The sequence below is a fragment of the Saccostrea cucullata genome, unplaced genomic scaffold, assembly GCF_032062105.1.
Source record: "Saccostrea cucullata isolate Sc308-1 unplaced genomic scaffold, CSIRO_AGI_Scuc_v1 ctg1324, whole genome shotgun sequence".
Classification (NCBI taxonomy): Eukaryota; Metazoa; Mollusca; class Bivalvia; order Ostreida; family Ostreidae; genus Saccostrea; species Saccostrea cuccullata.
The window spans coordinates 81,563-100,731 of record NW_026920528.1 but is presented as its reverse complement, the minus strand read 5'-3'; the positions used below and the strand labels follow the sequence as shown (position 1 = coordinate 100,731).

The 19,169-nt window shown below is 32.5% G+C and overlaps 2 protein-coding genes across 2 annotated transcripts; both read left to right on the top strand.

Moving 5' to 3' along the window:
* The first annotated feature begins 856 nt into the window (after window positions 1-856).
* On the top strand, window positions 857-7,165 carry LOC134250433 (uncharacterized). The gene is made up of 4 exons (XM_062732806.1): window positions 857-967; window positions 2,966-3,229; window positions 6,622-6,725; window positions 7,123-7,165. The coding sequence occupies exons 1-4, from the start codon at window positions 857-859 to the stop codon at window positions 7,163-7,165; spliced, it is 522 nt and encodes a 173-aa protein (XP_062588790.1).
* Window positions 7,166-8,466: 1,301 nt separating this feature from the next.
* LOC134250391 (serine/threonine-protein kinase Nek4-like) lies at window positions 8,467-14,825 on the top strand. The gene is made up of 3 exons (XM_062732746.1): window positions 8,467-8,522; window positions 10,415-10,519; window positions 14,574-14,825. Exons 2-3 carry the CDS (start codon window positions 10,430-10,432, stop codon window positions 14,718-14,720), a joined length of 237 nt encoding a protein of 78 aa, XP_062588730.1. The 5' UTR covers window positions 8,467-8,522; window positions 10,415-10,429; the 3' UTR covers window positions 14,721-14,825.
* Window positions 14,826-19,169: the final 4,344 nt, after the last annotated feature.

Sequence of the window (19,169 nt, the reverse complement as noted above, 5' to 3'; positions counted from 1 at the left end):
TAGTGAATTAAGTAACATGCAAAAGAGAGAATTTTGAATGTGTACATATGTTGATCTGGAGAGCGTATATATGTCTCTAACGTCATCAATACTATTTCCGCCTTTATCTCGAAAGTTCTATTCTCATTCACAGGTCAGAGTTATCTTTCTTTACCCACCTTATACATACTACGTAAATAGAGAACAATTCGGTACCGAAAAATACAAAATGCAGAATCTGATTTAAAAACAAATTATATATTTAGTATTTGTAGAAAAATGTCTGTTTTACATAAGAATGTCTTGAAAAAATATCTAAAAACAAAAAAATCAAAAAATGACCAAAAACAAATTCACTTCCGGTTCGGACAGGAAGTACTGGAAACACACGAAAACAACTTCAAAACAAATAGAATATCATGATCTAATATTCCTGTAAATTTCATATCTTTATCTCAACCCGTTTCCGAGAAAACTGCCGGACAAAAGTCCAATTTAAAATTCGAAAATCGGCCATAACTTCGGACCGGAAGTGAATTTTTCAAGAAACGGAATTTTGTATAAACTTCATATATCAACCAACTTACATGAGAAAAATTGTGAAAATCTATCCAGCCATCTCTGAGTAATCGCGCTCACAAAATTTGGGAGGAATAATAATAATAATAATAATAATAATAATAAAAAGAAACAATACAAACACTATAAGTCTTCCGTTGTGAACAGAAGACTTAATAATAAAAAGAAACAATACAAACACGTTGTGAACGGAAGACTTAATAATAATAAGAAACCGAGTAAAAACAATATGTTCCCAAACTCCGTTTGGGGAACATAATAATAACTTGAATTGACTGGTTGGTCTGAAAATAAATAGATGGCAAGCGGAGATGATTATAATTTTGAACTGGGGGAGAAAATAGAAGATGGATCCTACGGCAATGTATACTTGTGTTATGACAGAAATGATGGAGACAAAAAGATAGGTGTACGAAAATACCTTGGGGAAATATTTGTTATCTATTTCTTGTGTGGTTTTAAATGGTGTTTAAACTGAAACTTGTCTGCATTTTGTTCATTTTGTAATAATTGAAACAAACTTTAAATTGTGCCTAGATTGATTTCATTCAGTTAATTATATAGATGTTTTAATTCTACTTTCGTTTCGAAAAGGCGTGTTTCCACTTTAATATAATGATAATAATAATACAAGTAGAGCTTTTCAAAAAAGCTTACCGTCTTTAGCAACAATTTTAAACAGTAAACAGATCTATACTTAACAGGCCGTATAATTCTTTTGAATTTCTTGATTTTGTATTTCTAAATTAGCTTTTTACGGGCATTAGCCCTACCACGGTTGTCGCTCAGTCATCTCCGTAAACTTTGACTGGCCGAGAGCTTTCGGCAAACCTCGGCTGATTCCCATTCACTCTTCAAACAAGAAAGGGGAAAAGAATAATAACAAATTGTAGAGCCTGCAAGTACGAGGGTTGTCCCGTAAAATCGTGGACAAGTTGTCTAGTTTGAAAAATAATCATCACTGAATTCTGAAATTTTCACCACTTTTTAGTAGATAAATTATGAATATACATAGCAAATTTTAAATAGATATATGCATAGGTAAACAAATTATGATATTTTATGTTATGTACTTTATCGCCCTACGGCGCACGGATGATAACGTCAAAGTGTCAAAAACAGCGTCACGTTTCATCTTTGCTAAACTTAAAGTTGGATAAGCCCCACTTAAATTTAGAAATTTTATTGATTTACATATGTGAGTATCTATAACCAGTTAAGAAAACAATGTGGCCAACTCATGCGATCTGATGAATATTTATTAAAAAGTTACAGACAGTATTCTCACCATCATTCAACTAAAAGAGAATCTCGCATGGACGGTCGACAGTGACAGCTTCCTTTGCTATTACAAATGGCAGTCTGTCCATATGTTTTGTACTATCTGGGGACTCGACCACGAAGACTTCACTAAGAAAACTTTCATTTCATTTATATACTAAGGATCTGGTGATATTTTTCATATTTTTTCTTTCTTCTGTATTCATTTAAAGTCTCTTAAGGCGTCATTACAACATCCTAATCTATCTGAACTGCTCTCCGGTGCGCCGTAACGTCATAAAAAGTCGCCATTTTTCGTGTATTGTGTTTATTACTTTCCCATTTCAAATGCTCGGGAAACTGCCAAAAATTAACCAAATGTCTTGAAATTTTTAAAAAGACGACAGAATCGATTAAGGAATGGAATTAAGATAATTTTCATCCTAATCTTATGTATTGAAAACTTTTATTACCAATTAATTCTTATGTCTTATCTAATATAGCCTTGCTATTTTTAGCTTGCGCCGTAGGACCGTACCTTGTGCACATTCAAGCAGAATAAAATCTTTATTTTTGAATATATATTATCAAAAACATTATGATTCACTTAAATATGATGAATAAACATTTACTGAAAATTTCAGCTTAGTGCGCCCATTACTTTTCGACAAAAACGCCTTGTCCACGATTTTATGGGACAACCCTCGTAATAACTATCAAATTTTATTGATAATGAAATTAAAGAGACCTTTATATTTATTGCTATAAAAAATATCATGTTATCAAGAAATAATTAATGCTGATTTTGTTGTTCGTTTTGTCATTTTTTTAAGATTGGAAATCTTGCAAAATTGTTAAGTCGTACGAAAAATAGATCATCAGAAAGTTATCTCCCTTGCCTTGAACAGCATTTCAACCAATGAAATAATTGAAAATTTTCTCATCATGCAATTTCTACCAATCACAAAAGAGAGGAAGTGCATAGTCCGAAGACTGTAAAAAACTTCAACTATATAATACCGTCTTCAAAGGAAGACGGTAATCAATCTTATAACTTAAACTCATGGGAATTGAAAATCAGTTTGCTGTAAGCATTTCTTTATTATAAAAGTGTTCTTTATGGACGTGTTTTATTGTGTACTTTCAGTATGCTTTGAAAGTAATTGACCTGACAAAATCAACAGAGGATGAACGTGAACGAGCAGAACAAGAAGCAAGTTTGCTGAAAGATTTACAGCATGAATTTATTCTACGTACAGTTACATCATATCATGAAAAAGGTGCATTATGTATAGTGACAGAATTCTGTGATCAGGGAAATTTGTCAGAATTTTTGGAAAGAAGAAATGATAATTTTTTAGATGAACTACGAATAGTAGAGTGGTTTCGACAGATATGCAGTGCTTTAAAGGTACATACAACTTAAAAAAAAAACAATTGGGGTTTAAAAACAGGTATGAAACTCTTTTCATTGAATGCCCAATCTCACCAATGAAATATTTGTATAATCAATCAGACAATCAGGCAAATGATCTAATTTACTTTCCATTCATATCAATTCATTCTAAATAGTATACATAACTAACATTGTTCATTTCAAATTCTGAATACTTCCTGAGGTATATATGCTTAATGAAAGATATGAAGAAAACAAACCTAATTCAAGATAACAAAAATAAAACAATACAAAATAGGAGCAGAACAAACATGGACCTCCAAAATCAACCTACTTCTTTAAAAATTGGATTATTTATATGTGAATACATGTAAAAAGTAAAATATTAGATCTTGAAAGTATTTATGAAACATTCTTTATAATGACTTGGAAGAACTAAGAACGATAGCATTGTTCTCCCGCCTACCTCCAGGTCAGTTTTCAAAAGTTAAAATAAGATGATGTTTTATTATTTCAGTGGAAAATATCGTCTTAGGTCTACCCCCCTTACATGTATTTCAAGAGCTCGATTTATTTCAACAATAAAATGCTTTCTTTGTTTGTTATTACTGGAATTCACGGAAGCAGCTGTTGCAAAAAAAATACATAACCCGCGTAAGCGGGTTATGTAATTTTTTTCTGCAATAGCCGCGACCGTTAATACCAGTAATAACAAACAAAGACATTTTATTGTTTTATTTATATTTGTTTGAATAATCATTTAAAGTAGAATTAAAAAGATTAATTATTGTATTAATGATGCTAATGTCTTTATACGTTTCATTGATGGAACAGCCACTGATCATGAAATCTGTACAGACGACATGCCGACTGTAGTTCATGCAGTGATAAATGCAATGTGTTTTCTTAAGAAATAAAGAAAAAAATATTCAGCGGATATAAAAATTTTACTATTTAGCACGTTTACTATTTAACTGTTCTTTGTATTAAACAAAGATTTTATAGTCAAATTGTCAACATTCTTGAATTATATGGCTGGAAAATGTAGGCGGGAATTGAGAATTATCGTGTGTAGTTCTTTTACAAAGGAGCTGTGGCACGCATAGTCTCGGAATGTCCCCAAATTCCCTATGATAAAGTCTTTGATTCCCTAAACTGAATTCGAGCAAGATTGTTTGCTTTATGTAATGGACACAATGGAAACATGTCTTATAGTTTGAATAATGGCATTTTTAAAGCATGTTTAGAGCCCCATAGTTAGCTTTTGCGGTAAATCAAAAATTGACAAAGACTTTTTCCAAAAAATGGAGGTTTTGAATTCATGATAAAAATATCATATATTCAAAAGTAAAACAAAATATTTTACATTTAATTTCATAAAGTCATACACGTAAAAATAAAACACAATATTATGAATAAATGTAACCAAATAAAAAAGAAAAGAGCCTTGATACATATTTTAAGAACAAAAAAAAAAGATATTTCTTATAGATTGGCAATTGTAAATTTTATTTCATCACAGAGAACCTTCAAATTATATACTCCGTTTAACGAGGTCAAGTCTAATTGACTTTGTGCAGCTTTTTATTTTCATGCAGTCATTAGTGCGACGGAAAACCTTTCCAAAATATTGTGAATTATATATAAATTTATATAACATCTATCTGTAACGCCTACTGGACTGCAAATGTGATTTTTCGACAATTATTAGGAAAAAAACGCTGAAATGGCTCTAACGACGTGATGGTTTTCCGATTTTTCAAACAATGCACGACGCTGAAGAATGACACATGACTTGCTTATTTGTTTGTGGAAGTCCATGGATATAATACTAAAAACTGATAACAGAACATCAAAAGAAACAGAGCACATGTAGCTATAATATTGGACTTATTTAATGATAATTACATGTATATGTCCAATAAGATCTTCTTTTATTAGCATAGTGCTAAGATAATGTGTGCTTTTAGCTCTACTGGTCAAAGACCGGAAGAGCTTATGCGATAGTAATGCGTCTGTCGTCCGTCCGTCCGTCTGTCTGTCCGTCTCTCTAGCTGTCTGTTTCAAAATGCTTTTCCTCTTCCAGTTTTGGTCCGATTTCAACATAACTTGGCACACAAGTAGACTATAATATGATTTACGGTGTGAACGTTGGGGCGAGCGCAGTTATGTACTATCATAAACTTACACATGCACTGCCTATCATTCAAGAAAAAGAAAGAAAACAAAACAAAAAAAAGAAATCACTTCCCAAGCATCAGGATCGAGATTCCGAAATTCTCGGAAGTTTCCGACAAAATCGGAAATACCCGAACCGTTAAAGTGACGAAAGTATGACGTCAGATAAAAAACCCTGTTGACTTAGGACACAAACGATAGTTTTATGGCATGGATATTGCATTAATTCGTTGTTTGTAATTTTTTTCAAGTAAGTTGTTGCTATGATTAACCCACCATGTTGCTATGAACCGCAAAGGATTATTGGGAATTAAGTATGTTTTCACGTGGACTCATAAAAATTTCTTGGAACAATGTGCAGATTTCAACCCCAATTTCCTCCGTTCGTACACGTTAGTCTATTGAGCTCGCTACGCGAGCGGCGCTTCGCGCCGCCTCGCTGCGCTCGCTCATAAGATACATAATTCTGTGCATCGGTTTTTGATTTTGATGATTGTTTTGTCGTGATTACTAAAAATAGAAATTTCTGTGAAATGCTTTCAAAATGCTACTCCTTCTACAGGTTTGGTTTGATTTCAATGTAACTATACAAGTAGACTATACTAAGATACATAATTTTAAACATAGGTGTTTGATTTCAATGAACGGAGTTACCATGGTTACTGAAAATAGATTTTTTTTGAAAAACTTTCAAAATGCTAATCATTCTACAAATAAACACAGTATTATCGACTGCGTAATGGTGGCTTAATGGTAGCTTAAAGGATTTAGGACATAAAGCACCTGTAAGTCTATCTTGATGGTGACTTAATGGTATTTAAGAATCTGTGTTCGATTGATTCGTACGTTTAACATGTGGTTTTATGTCAATTAAAAAATTGTAGAGTTATAACAGTTACCAGTATCGTCACATAAAAATTAAAAATTTTACATTTATTATAAATAATGTTTAGAATAGAAAATTTACTAGAGTTTGATAAAGATGTAGAATGGTTGTTGACAGCTACACATTCATAGGTATGAGGCAAGAAACAAAGTGTAATTATTATTATTATTATTATTATTATTATTATTATTATTATTATTATTATTATATATGCACACGGTTAAAAATCAGGATTTGCCGGTATACCGATGAAATCACACATCCCTAGTAACAGACATATACATGCATGGTTACAGACAAACATAAGCACAGGAATATTACAGCTGTGTTTATTTCTTTACAGTACCTGCATGGTAGACATATTTTACATAGGGACGTGGCGACAAGCAGTGTCTACCTGACTGGTGAAGATATGAAATTTAAACTCGGTGATTTTGAATTTGTCAAGTATGTTAATTAGCAAGTTTTCAAGTACACACAAAGCATCACAATACGATCAAATATTTGATCTGCTCACATAGACTTTAATTTGTGTTGATCTTTGGTATTTCAAATGTTTATATCTTAAAATGGAATTTTTTACTATATTTTTTTACTTACTTTAATCTCAATATCTCAAACCCTCAGATATTTTGTATTGGTTTATCATATCTATAGTATCAAAGCAAACACGTTGAGCAAACATGCTTATAATAAATTGACCCTTATAGCGAAGTGATTGTCATACTGCCAGGCTTCCAAATATTTTGTTAACATTATGGATATGACAAAATTCATTTATATAGAAGCAAAATTGACCCTCTGGAGCACTTGTTTTACTGTATGATGATTTTATTTATTACAGAGTCGTGGAGGGACCTATTACCGAAATCATACCCCATCCCTAACAAAAAAATACTATAGTTAACTATAGTTAACTATAGTTAACTATAGTAAATCAAAGTGTCAAAGTTTTCGTCAAAGTTTTTGAAAGTGTCAAAGTTTTCGCCAAAGTTTTTCAAAGTGTCAAAGTTTTCATCAAAGTTTTTCAAAGTGTCAAAGTTTTCGCCAAAGTTTTTCAAAGTGTCAAAGTTTTCGCCAAAGTTTTTCAAAGTGTCAAAGTTTTCGCCAAAGTTTTTCAAAGTGTCAAAGTTTTCGCCAAAGTTTTTCAAAGTGTCAAAGTTTTCGCCAAAGTTTTTCAAAGTGTCAAAGTTTTTGATAAAGTTTTTAAAGTATCAAACTTTTCAATAAAGTTTTTCAAGGCATCCCAAGTTTTCGATAAAGTTTTTTAAATTTTCAAAGTTGGCGATAAAGTTTTTTAAATTTTCAAAGTTGGCGATAAAGTTTTTTAGTGTCAAAATTGGTGATAAAGTTTTTCTATGTGTTAAAGTATCCAAGTTTTCCATAAAGTTTTTTAAATTTTCAAAGTTTTCGATAAAGTTTTTTAAATTTTCAAAGTTCTCGATGGAGTTTTTAAAGTGTCAAAGTTTTTTATAAAGTTTTTCGAAGTGTTTAATTTTTTCGATAAATTTTTTCAAAGTATCCAAGTTTTCGATTAAGTTTTAAAAAGTATCAAAGACTTCAATAATGTTTTTCAAAGTGTCAAAGTTTTCGATAAAGTTTCTCAAAGAATCAAAGTTTTCGATAAAGTTTTTTAAAGTGTCAAAGTTTTCAATAAACTTTTTCAAAGTTTTAAAGCATCCAAGTTTTCGATAAAGTTTTTCGAAGTATCCAATTTTTCGATTAAGTTTTTCAAAGTATCCAAGTTTTCGATAAAGTTTTTCAAAGTATCAAAGTTTTCGATAAAGTTTTTCAAAGTATCAAAGTTTTCGATAAAGTTTTTCAAAGTGTCAAAGTTTTCGCCAAAGTTTTTCAAAGTGTCAAAGTTTTCGCCAAAGTTTTTCAAAGTGTCAAAGTTTTCGTCAAAGTTTTTCAAAGTGTCAAAGTTTTCGCCAAAGTTTTTCAAAGTGTCAAAGTTTTTGTCAAAGTTTTTCAAAGTGTCAAAGTTTTCGCCAAAGTTTTTCAAAGTGTCAAAGTTTTTGTCAAAGTTTTTCAAAGTGTCAAAGTTTTTGTCAAAGTTTTTCAAAGTGTCAAAGTTATCACTATAGTAAATCAAAGTTTTCAAAGTGTCAAAGTTATCACTATAGTTAACTATAGTAAACTATAGTTAACTATAGTTAACTATAGTATTTTTTTGTTAGGGATCTCCGGAACCTCCACTACAAGAGTCCTGAAATCTTATTAAATAAACCTTATGACTCTAAGGTATTTATAAAATTTTTATATTTTTAGAAAATTGCAGGAAAAAATTTCACTAGGAAGTTGAAGGCTTGTTAATACTCTTCCTCCTTTGAGAGGAAATACTCACCGTCAACTTCTCAACAGAGAATGATGCAGGATCTCAAAAGAAAATAATTTAGAAATAGAATATTTCGAGACATATAGAGTAGCTGACAGAACATAGTTTAATCATGAGAGGTCTCTGCATCGTATATACATATTTTTAATTTGAAATTATGCGGTTTATAGCATATATACCTTAATATCGGTATGTCTGTCCGTCCGTAAGTCCAGCTGTATTTCTGTAACAATTCTATTGTATCATGCAAATCATGCAAAGTTTTTGCCGTGAAATTTTACAAAACGGAAGGCGCCTTTTGATTTTGAGGCAAAGGGCCTAACGTCACATTCGTAAATTTATACATTTTATGTTTGTGTATAAAAATAAAAAAAAAACTTGATAAATAACTGGTAAGTGGGCCTTGAAATGTACACCCAAACCCAGGTAGCACAAAATATTTTAAAACATTTTATTGGTGTTGTAAAAAGATTTTTTCGACACATTTTAGACTAAACATTTTAAACATATTTTCAAAACATTTCCTCTTCTAATTATAACATTATAAAAACATTTTAAAAATATTTTCAAACAGCTTAGGATAAAATCCTTTTGGAACATTTTTTTCTAAAATGTTTTTGAAACATATGAACAATGAAACATGATTCCTTTTCCATAAATTTGAAACATTGCATGAAAACGTTTCTGAAACAAATGGAAGGAATATTGTCAAAATGTTTTTGAAACATATCTAATATTGTTAAAAAAAAATATTTCTAAAAATTTTTTGAAACATCAGTCAAAAATTATTCAAAGGGTATGTAAAGTTTTCAAATATTAAAGATTTTATATAACGTTTTAAAGCGTTCTAAAAACATGAAATGAAACATTCTGTAAATCGGAAATATTGCATATTACGTTTCTGAAACATTTGGAAGGGACATTTTAAGAATATTCTTAATATCGCTGTTATTTTAACACTCAATTCTGGGTATTATTCGGACTAGGCAGTGAAAATGATTATTTAAAATATTAAATAAAATAATTCTTTTTACAACAACTGAAACATTTTAATTATAGTTTTTGCAACATTTTTTGGAAACATTTTCAAAATGTTTCTGAAACAATTATGTACTAATGTAATTGCGGCTCAATTTAATTCATTTAGTAATTTTAAGAGTTTGTTGTGAGAATGTTTTTAGAACATTCATTTTTCATTGCTGCAACATTTTTTAATGTTACTTTTAAAATGTTCTTAAGACATTCAAATAATGTATGATTGCGATTTACCTAAAATTGAGTTTATGAAGAAGAAAAAAAAGAATATATAGAGGAGGAATATTGTTGAAATGAGGAACTGTAGTAATCTTTTAATTGAAAGATTTTTTTCTGGAATTTTATAATGATTTCTAATTTTGGCTTATTGATTAATCAGACATGTATAAAGTCCTTCGATGAAATGAAATGATTTTTGTTACATTTTTAAACAATGTTATGATAACATATGTTGAAATATTTTAAAAAATGTTTTAGAAACGTTTAAAAAAAAACATACAAAATCACGTGATTAAAACATTTTCAAAAATGTTTTTGCAACATTTTATAAAATTTTAAGAACATTAAGATAATGTTTTTTGTGTTAACTTATCTTTAGCTAGATATAACTCAAAAAAGATATGAAATATTAAGGGTATTGGAGACGTATAGATAATTAAGATATCAAAGTTCCTATTTAATGAACAACGTGTATATCTGTAAACCTGTGGTGACTGGAAAGACATGAACTTATAATAAAAAAGAAAATGTATATATTTTACAGAGTGACATCTGGGCTATGGGTGTGTGTGTTTATGTAATGGCTACTTTAGAACAACCATTTCATGGAGGAAACATACAGCTAGCGTTTAAATTTGTACACGGTCAGGTATGTACAGCCACTTTACATATCAGAACACATGTTATCCCAGATAGACGATTGTGTTATTAGAAATTTCATGTATACATTTAATAGATTTAACGGACAAGATAGGCTTAAACATAGTTTTAGTTATTTCAGATTTCATATAAATCAAACAAACAATATGGATGTTATTTTTGCTTGTTTAATATGGCGCTTCTGGCCGCGACGATCAATTTGCTGGGGTTACCACAGGGCTGTTTTTATCAATCAATTATTAATCAATCAATCCATCAATCAAATCAAAAATCAATCGAGTCAATTATTTGTCAATCAATCAATCATTAATCAATCAATCAATTCAAATATCAATCAAGTCAATAAACAATAGAATGAGCGTAAGAATATGTGTTGCACTCGTCCAATTTCGTTGAGGTGCGATGGAATGTGCCACTTGCAAGGGCCATGAATACTCGTGTCTACTACGAGTAAAAATGGAACTGCAACCGCCACCAGTGGGGTGCCAAGAACCATGGTGACGCCGACAGTACCTCAACGCAAATGGTCACCGTCGACCAGGGCCTGCTCATTCACCAATACAGATTAACAGAATAAGTGATTACAGACGTTTTACAAATAGAGTCATGGACTTTTCCAACATCTATTTACTCTTACATTGTTGATACTTACAGCCACTGTATTTCTCCAGGAATGAAATAAAATATCTGTCTGGTTTAAAGTCATCATTTCGTAAGTTCTATGTTCGATACAATGACCTTGTCAGCAAAAATAATTTATCATTGAGTCAAATGCCGACTGACGTTTTTTATACCAATTGTTAGCCCATTATTTATACACTGATTTGACGACGGATTTTTCTGTTATTTCCTGATCATGACAAGGAGCACACGGCGGGTGTGACCGGTCAGCAGGGCATGCTTACTCCTCCATTGCACCTGATCCCACCTCTGATGTTTCGGAGGTCCGTGTTTGCTCTGCTCTTATCTTGTATTGTTTTATGGACTTTGAGATTGAATACGGTTCCTTATCTCCATAACCTCCTTTTATTTAATTATTATTTTCTTATTTGCAATACATCTGTGGTTATTGAACACAGAAGGAGTTGATAAGTAAGTGGCTAATTATAAGTCGCAGGTTCAAATTCCAATGAGGAACGTTGCAAACGGTCCTTCAAAAGGTACCATAGAACATATGTCTAGTGTCGCAAAAGATACTGACCCCAAAAAGATCCCCCACTGCAAAATGGCAAAAAGTACTGAGTACGTCTAAACTGGCAGCAATGAAAACATGTTCAAATGTTTTCCCAACAAATCTTGAAGGGATAAAAAGCAAAAAAAAAAGCAACCAATCTTCAGGGGCCAAATTGAAGAAAAATAAAGTCGACGCCTCAGGAAACGAAATCATGATTTCAAAACTTTTTGGAAAGAGTATTTAAACAATATTTAATTGAACAAAACCGAATCTACAAATAAAAATAATATATACAATGTCATAGTCACGAAGTGAAACCTATAAACAAGAGGCTAATGGGCCTTATACACGTAAGTCACCTGAGTATCATGAAACAACTTTCCAAAAATTGAATTTGCTTCGTGTTTTAAACCAGAGGGCATGAAATTCACAATTTTGAAAGAGACACCATTGTTTATCATAATAATACACTTTGCATGTTTACTCTAGTTACCTTATTCCCAGAGGTGGATCAGAGTATCAAAGAGAAATGCACTTCTACTTAATATCCAGTTGTGCACCCTACAGGAATCACTGACCTTAGTGCAACATACATGTATTTCAAAATTATGAAAATTTTATCATAAATTTTATTTCATCATAAATCACTATTTAAACTACGAGGGTCGTTCAAAAATTACACGGACTTGTGGAACAGAAACAAATATTTGACGGCATAATCGAGCAAAATGTCACAAATAATATTAAATAATCATTACTTATATGGTCTTCAAAATTTAATAACAAAATGTTGTAAATTGGTTTCAATTTTGAAGGATTTTTCAGGACATATCATTGAGTCACGGAGCAGCAAAATCTCCGACCTCACTGGCATTATAAAAAAATGTGATTGAGTTTTAATTTTCTCAACATTTTCCTTATCTACTCAACATCCAAACGCCTTTTTTTGTCAAGCTTAAAATCTTATAAACAAGTAAAGAATATTCTTTTTTTGTTTTAAAACCAAAAACTGCAGGTATTTATGAGATATAGTATGATATTGCTGACTCTAAATCACGTTCTTTATAATCCGGATAAAGTTTTCCTCGATAATCTTCTTCCCGTCCTTCCGTATAGCCTTTTTACAGAGGTCTAACGTTCTAAAATTTAAATTTGCTATTTGTGGACGAATGTCACGAATACCCTAGTTTACTACATATTTTTTTATGCATATTTTGGATCTTTGTTTGCGATATCTCGAGTATTACACATAATTTAACAAAAGTGTAGTGCGCCGTCAATTCAGGAGACGTCATTTTCACAGTCGTTTTAACGGGAATCGCATCAGAGAAAAATCACAATATTTCTGTTAATACTTCAAATATTAAGTCAGAAATTTAAAACATAATAAAAGAACAATTTAAAGATACTTTTGAGAAAATTGTCGAAAAATATCGCGAATCATAGAAAATTATTGAGTTAAATTTTGGATTCCGCATGCTTTTGCTTGAAATTTTTTTTGTCGTGCTCCGTACCACTCTATCAGCGATATCAACATACCGTTAATTTGAGTAGATTTTTAAAATACCAAAAAAAATGCCTTACATTTATTGGAATCTTTAAGATACATATTTCTGTGAAATTTCATAACAATACGACGTCTGTAAAAGTAAATAATAGCACATTCTTGTAAATTTTGAACGGCCCTCGTATAATTATAGCCTTGTCCTAGGACTAGAACCCCTGAACATTGGGCCTTGAATTTCACAATTTTGGTAGAGGACTTAATGCTCATTACATTCATGCCAACATCTTTGACAGCTTGAAATCCAAGAGTAAAGAAGAAGATTTTTAAAGATTTCATTAATTTTAATGCTATTTCCCCACCCCTAAGGGGTAGAGACATGAAATTCACAAATTCGTTCCCTTTCATCCATAGATGATTTATACCAAATTTGGTTGAAATTAGTTTAGTGGTTTCAGAGAGGAAGTTGAAAATGTTTAAATGTTAACGAACAGCGCACGACGACGGACGAATACAGATAGCAACAGGTCACTTAAGTTCACTCAGCTGACCTTAAAAAGACATGAAGAAAGGACATATAAATTATATTTATCAGGACGAATATGCAGACATATTTACAACAACTCCTATGGTTCCATAATGGCATATGGTAAACATAGGCACTTAAATGCTTTTTTTATTAGATAAAAAGACTCAAATAAAATGCAGTGAAATTAAATGATGTGTACACTAGATGGTCCCCTCATCTGCATATGAGGCGGACCTTACCATGTAATTCAAGTCAACAGAGAGGTTTGTTTGTTGTTTAGCATCCCTTTCAAAGATTTGTTCAATCACATGGAGACGTCAAGACACCCCTGAAACACTCTTAATTAGTCACGGTAAATTTCATTATAGAATTGTCTTAAGAGTGAAGAATTCTAGTTAACTAAAGGCATAAGATTGAGACGTCGCCGTTGATTTATAAAGTACTAATTCTCTGTAATCACATATGAACAACAAATGCTTGAAAATTACAGTACAACAACATCAGCCGTTCTTATAAAAACTGATTTTGATGAAATTGTATTTTATATAAAACTTGATTAACAATTAAAAAAATATTTGAATCATCTTTATTAAAGAGAAACTTTTCAGTCGGCGCGATTTAATTAGGTCGGTCACGTTAGGGGAAACAAAGATATTTTTTTTTAATTTTGGCCGTAATATAGAATTTTTCTCCAACAAAGTTTTGTCCAATTAAAGGTCCAATACAATCATGATTTGAACCAGATAAAAATACTTGGTACCAGGAGATTTTTAAAGACCCTGATAGCTCATAGAGTTCTCTGTAGATTAATCTAATGTATAACCTCTGTTACACAGTTACCTATGCCTAAGGATAGATATAGTCCCCAGTTGATAAACCTGATGGAGAGAATGTTGTGTCGGGAAACAGACAAGAGACCGTCAGCTGAAGATCTTCTGAATGATGTCCTCTTCAAAACTCATGTAATACCAAAAGTAGGTTAAAAAATTATTATTCTAAGCATATTAATTTCACGTGTTTAATAGTTTGATTTTTTTTTAGCTATAATGTTACAATTCCAATCTTGGACAAAAACACGTTTAAGAAAAAGTTAAACATCGATAAATTTTTCAGTTATAACTACTTTCTTGACCAATCTTCCGAGCTATCGTATAAACAATGAAAGTAGTCATAAATAAAACAAAATAATTGGAACATAATTGCTAATGTACCTAAAATGCACAATCTGCAATTCTGAATAATACTTCATAAAATGTAAGACATTACACCTAATGAAATTACATTTGCGTAGATAAGTGTGGCACATGTTTTGACTTTCATGTTAGTAATGCATTATTTTTTTTAGATCTATACTAAGTGGGGGCCAGACTCATGATTGTGTCGTCTACAAAGCAGAACGGTACGTTAGGATCACTTTACTCGGCGTCTGTGTGCCTTTCTGTCTAGCTGTCTGTCTGTCTTTCCTTCCGTTTTTCACACCCTATGTCTTAACAGCTTAAGAGGTATGCAATTCATATTTTGAATATATATTGCTTTTCAACGTGGCTTATGCAATTTAGATAGTTAGATATTTATATAGTTACTGTTCTAGTGACTCTTGCCCTTCATCTTTGGCCTACTTTTAAAAATAATTCATATTGCAAATGTACAGCATATTTTTGGCATTTAAGAGGTATGTCTAAGTTATTCAGCATGTGCAATGTGGCAACGCACTTTGAAAAAATTATGCACATTGAAAAAAGATTTTCAAAGTGCCAAAAAATTGGGACAAAATCAGCGCACTTTGAACATTTTTTTCACAGTGCGTTTAATTTTGGACACACTCAACGCGCATTGATTTTTTATTCAAATTGCGTTAAGAGTGTTCATCAACATTTTTGCCATATGAACATTTAACATTGAACTTCCAATTATGAGGGATGATCCACTTCGTGATTGTAGTTCTTCATTTTTTGTTGCTTTTGGGGCTTTGGGTCTTTCGTCTTTTAATTCAGCAAGTTCTGTAAGGCATATCTCTGTGTTTTTGCTCGACTCAGTCACACTTTTTATGGTGTTGCACATGTCTAGAAAAGCCGCCTGAAAAAGTAAGCCTCTCTGTAGATGTCTCCTTGTGTTTAGCTGCCAGTTCTAGGTTTGTGTACTGGCAGACACAGACGATTTAGTATCTTAAATGCTCAATTTCTCTTTTAGTTTTTCTACCTCAAGAGTGAGGAATTTAACAGTCTCAGGCAGCTGTTTTATCGCAGCTGCACTATTGCAGTGTCTGCATTCACCGAGTTCATTGTTTTTACATTTTTTTACAATAGCGTTTGATGTTGAAGCTAATTGTGGTTGTGGGTAGGTAGATATTTCAGCAATGATCATTTTCAAGTTCTTGCAGGAATTTTTGTACCAGGTGAAAGCAGCATCTCCTGGATATGAAGAGAGTCTGTAAATTTGTAAAGCGCAACACTTACAGATTTACACAGAGTCTTATAAATCCATCCATTTCTGTTACTCCGATTGTAGAATATCAGGTTCTTCTGCAGGAGTCTTGATAATTTAGAATACCCCTCATTCTCAAATGTGATTGTGACACTCTCATTATGTAGCTTCTCTTTTAAAAAATCTGGTATTTTCACATCTTCTGGAGTCGACTCATTATGACTGTTAACAAATGAATTTGAGAGTCTAGAATTGATGTAAAAAAAAACTGTATTTTTACTAAGATCTATTTTTATCCATTCTGAAGTTATTATCTCCAATAGAATCTTAATAGAGAGATAATAGCATCAGAAAACACGTCCGCTCACCTTGACTGTCTTATATCGATTTCCTCTGCCTGTAACTGGTTGAAGCGGGCCAACAATATCCACAGCAATACGTTGAAAAGGTTCTGATATCATGGGCTTTTGTCCAAGAGGAACTGCATGTACCCTTTCCTTAGTTATTTTTCTTTGGCATACGTCACACGAACGACAAAATCGCCTGACATCTGCTTGTACACCTGGCCAAAAGAATTCTGCTAGTATTCTATCTGTAGTCTTCTTAACACCCAAATGTCCTGCAATAACATTCATGAGCCATCTCATTAACCATTGTTCTATACTTCCTCGGAAACGTCTTTCCATTTGAAACCTTTGGACTACTGAATTCTTTGTAGAGTAATTGCTTCCGTATAAACATCCTTGTTGAACCTCTGTTATTAAGCTCCTTTACTGTCCCTTGTTTAGCAATGTTCCAACTCTTGCTTGAAGAATCATCCTTCGTCTGTTCACTTAATATCTCATCACGTACATCACGTACATCTTGTAGGGTTTCAGGAACACTCAATGGTTTATAAGGCAACTGTTTTTTCCTAAGTTGACTGCGAGTCTCAACAGCAAATGAAGGTTAAGTAGTTTTCATCCAATGAATATCCGGGTTGTCTGGTTTCCGAACATCATCGAAATTCCCAAGAATCAAATCAAATATCGGTCTTTCAAAGCATGAGACCTCGATTGTTCCAGTTAAATATGGTGTGTCTTCAACTATCGCAAGATCTGCATTTACTACACTTCCGTCAGCAAGAATGCATTTGTGAGCTTTTCCAGTCAGTTGGTTTGACGTAACCAAACTTTTCCAAATCACCGCACCACGACATCCGGTATCTTTTAAGTTTTAGTTTAAGTTTATCGCCAACGCATCCTTTAACAACAGGCATCACACCATCATCAACTGAAATTTTGTCACTTTGAGGCTTATGTGCTCCAACAAGAGAAAATTTGACTTCTTTTCCTTGTGAAAAGCGACGTCTATATCTGTTGAATCCCTGTTATTGCTCACTAAAGCGTGATGGTTGATGTGGTCTATCAGATTTTTCCTGTGTGTCTGTCTTAATTCTGAGGACTTCCTCGAAGGGCAATCAAACTGCTTGTGTCCGTATTCATCACAATTAAAACACTTGATTCCACCACTGGTTTTGGTTCCTTCACTAGAACTTTGAAAAGAGGATTGCTTTCCAAAGGAAACTTTCTTGTCGAAGATCGGTATTTGGGTAACAGCTGATGAAGAAGTTGCTCTCGCATCAACATACTGATCAGCATATCTGGCCATATCCTGAATAGAAGGAGGAATTCGTTCCTTCAAGAATAAGGAAAGTTCTTTGTTTCAGCACAAAATGAATTGTTCACGTAACATCAAGTCTTTGAGTCCTTCATATGTCTTAAATGTTTTCGATAACTCCACCCATCGTTCCATGTAACTTTCAATTCTAGTTGAAAACTGAATAAAGGTTTCACTACCATCGGGTTTTGAAGATCTGAATTTTTCCCTGAATGCATCCTAAGTCATGTCAAAGAGTTTCATCAGTGCTTTCTTATGTTCATAAAAGTCCAACGCACTGTCTGGTGGTAATCTAGCGAACACATCCAACGATTTTCCTTTTAGAAGGGCACTTAAGTGAGCTCCCCAATTTTTTCTTTGCCATTTCTGTGTGCTAGGTTTACATGTAGAGGTAGACATACACTGTAAAATGCTTAACCTCTCTATTGACAGAACTATTTACTTTTAGTTTTATATATAGGAGTATGTGTATTATATAATATGGCTGTAATGTATAAGGATTTACTGTTATACACAAAGATTTCATCATACCATGATTTTTCATCTTCAAATATTTTTATACACCTGGGGTTTTTTTCTGAAAAGGGAAACTTTCACTTAATGTTAAAAAGATTACATTGATTGTATAATGTCTCTTAGTCTTCAGAATTTTTTAATACAAATATGGAGAGACCAACCACTTGCCGTTGGAGAGATACAAACTTTGTCCTATACATGTCACTCATGACCATTGAGCAGTGAGGGATTTTTTTGTTCCAGTGCCTACTGACTACTGCCACACGGGACCTCAGTTTATATGATAGCATCCGAAGGGCTGGTCTCCACGTCCCACAGTGGCATATGAACCCGCGATATAAGCATAAACTCCTTACTTTGAAATTCTAGAGCAGACGCTCTAAACACTGCACTGCGCAAGTGACTTAGAAGTTGCTTTGAAATATAGGATTGACTCCTTACTTCGCGACTCTAGAGCAGACGCTCTAACCACTTCACCACGCGGGCAACCATTTTTAAATAAAGCCTGTACTCAGTTAATTGTCTTTAGGCCGGATCTCCTATAGATTCAAATGTCAAAGCTCGACATTTGTCATATTCATTAAAAGTGACCGGGATGAACAAAATAAGTGGCATTTTAATGTAATCGTATATGAAAGCGAGATGATGTCATACTTAAATCTTGACATTTGTGTTACCAAAATTTCAGTAAAAAATTCCTTGCATATATGTTGGAAAGAAAAGTTTGTACACCATGTAATTATAAACATTTGCATCTCAAAACGATTATGGTATTATTTTTGGAATACTTCACACGGCTCAACTAGGATCAACCGAAGCCAATGACATTAAAC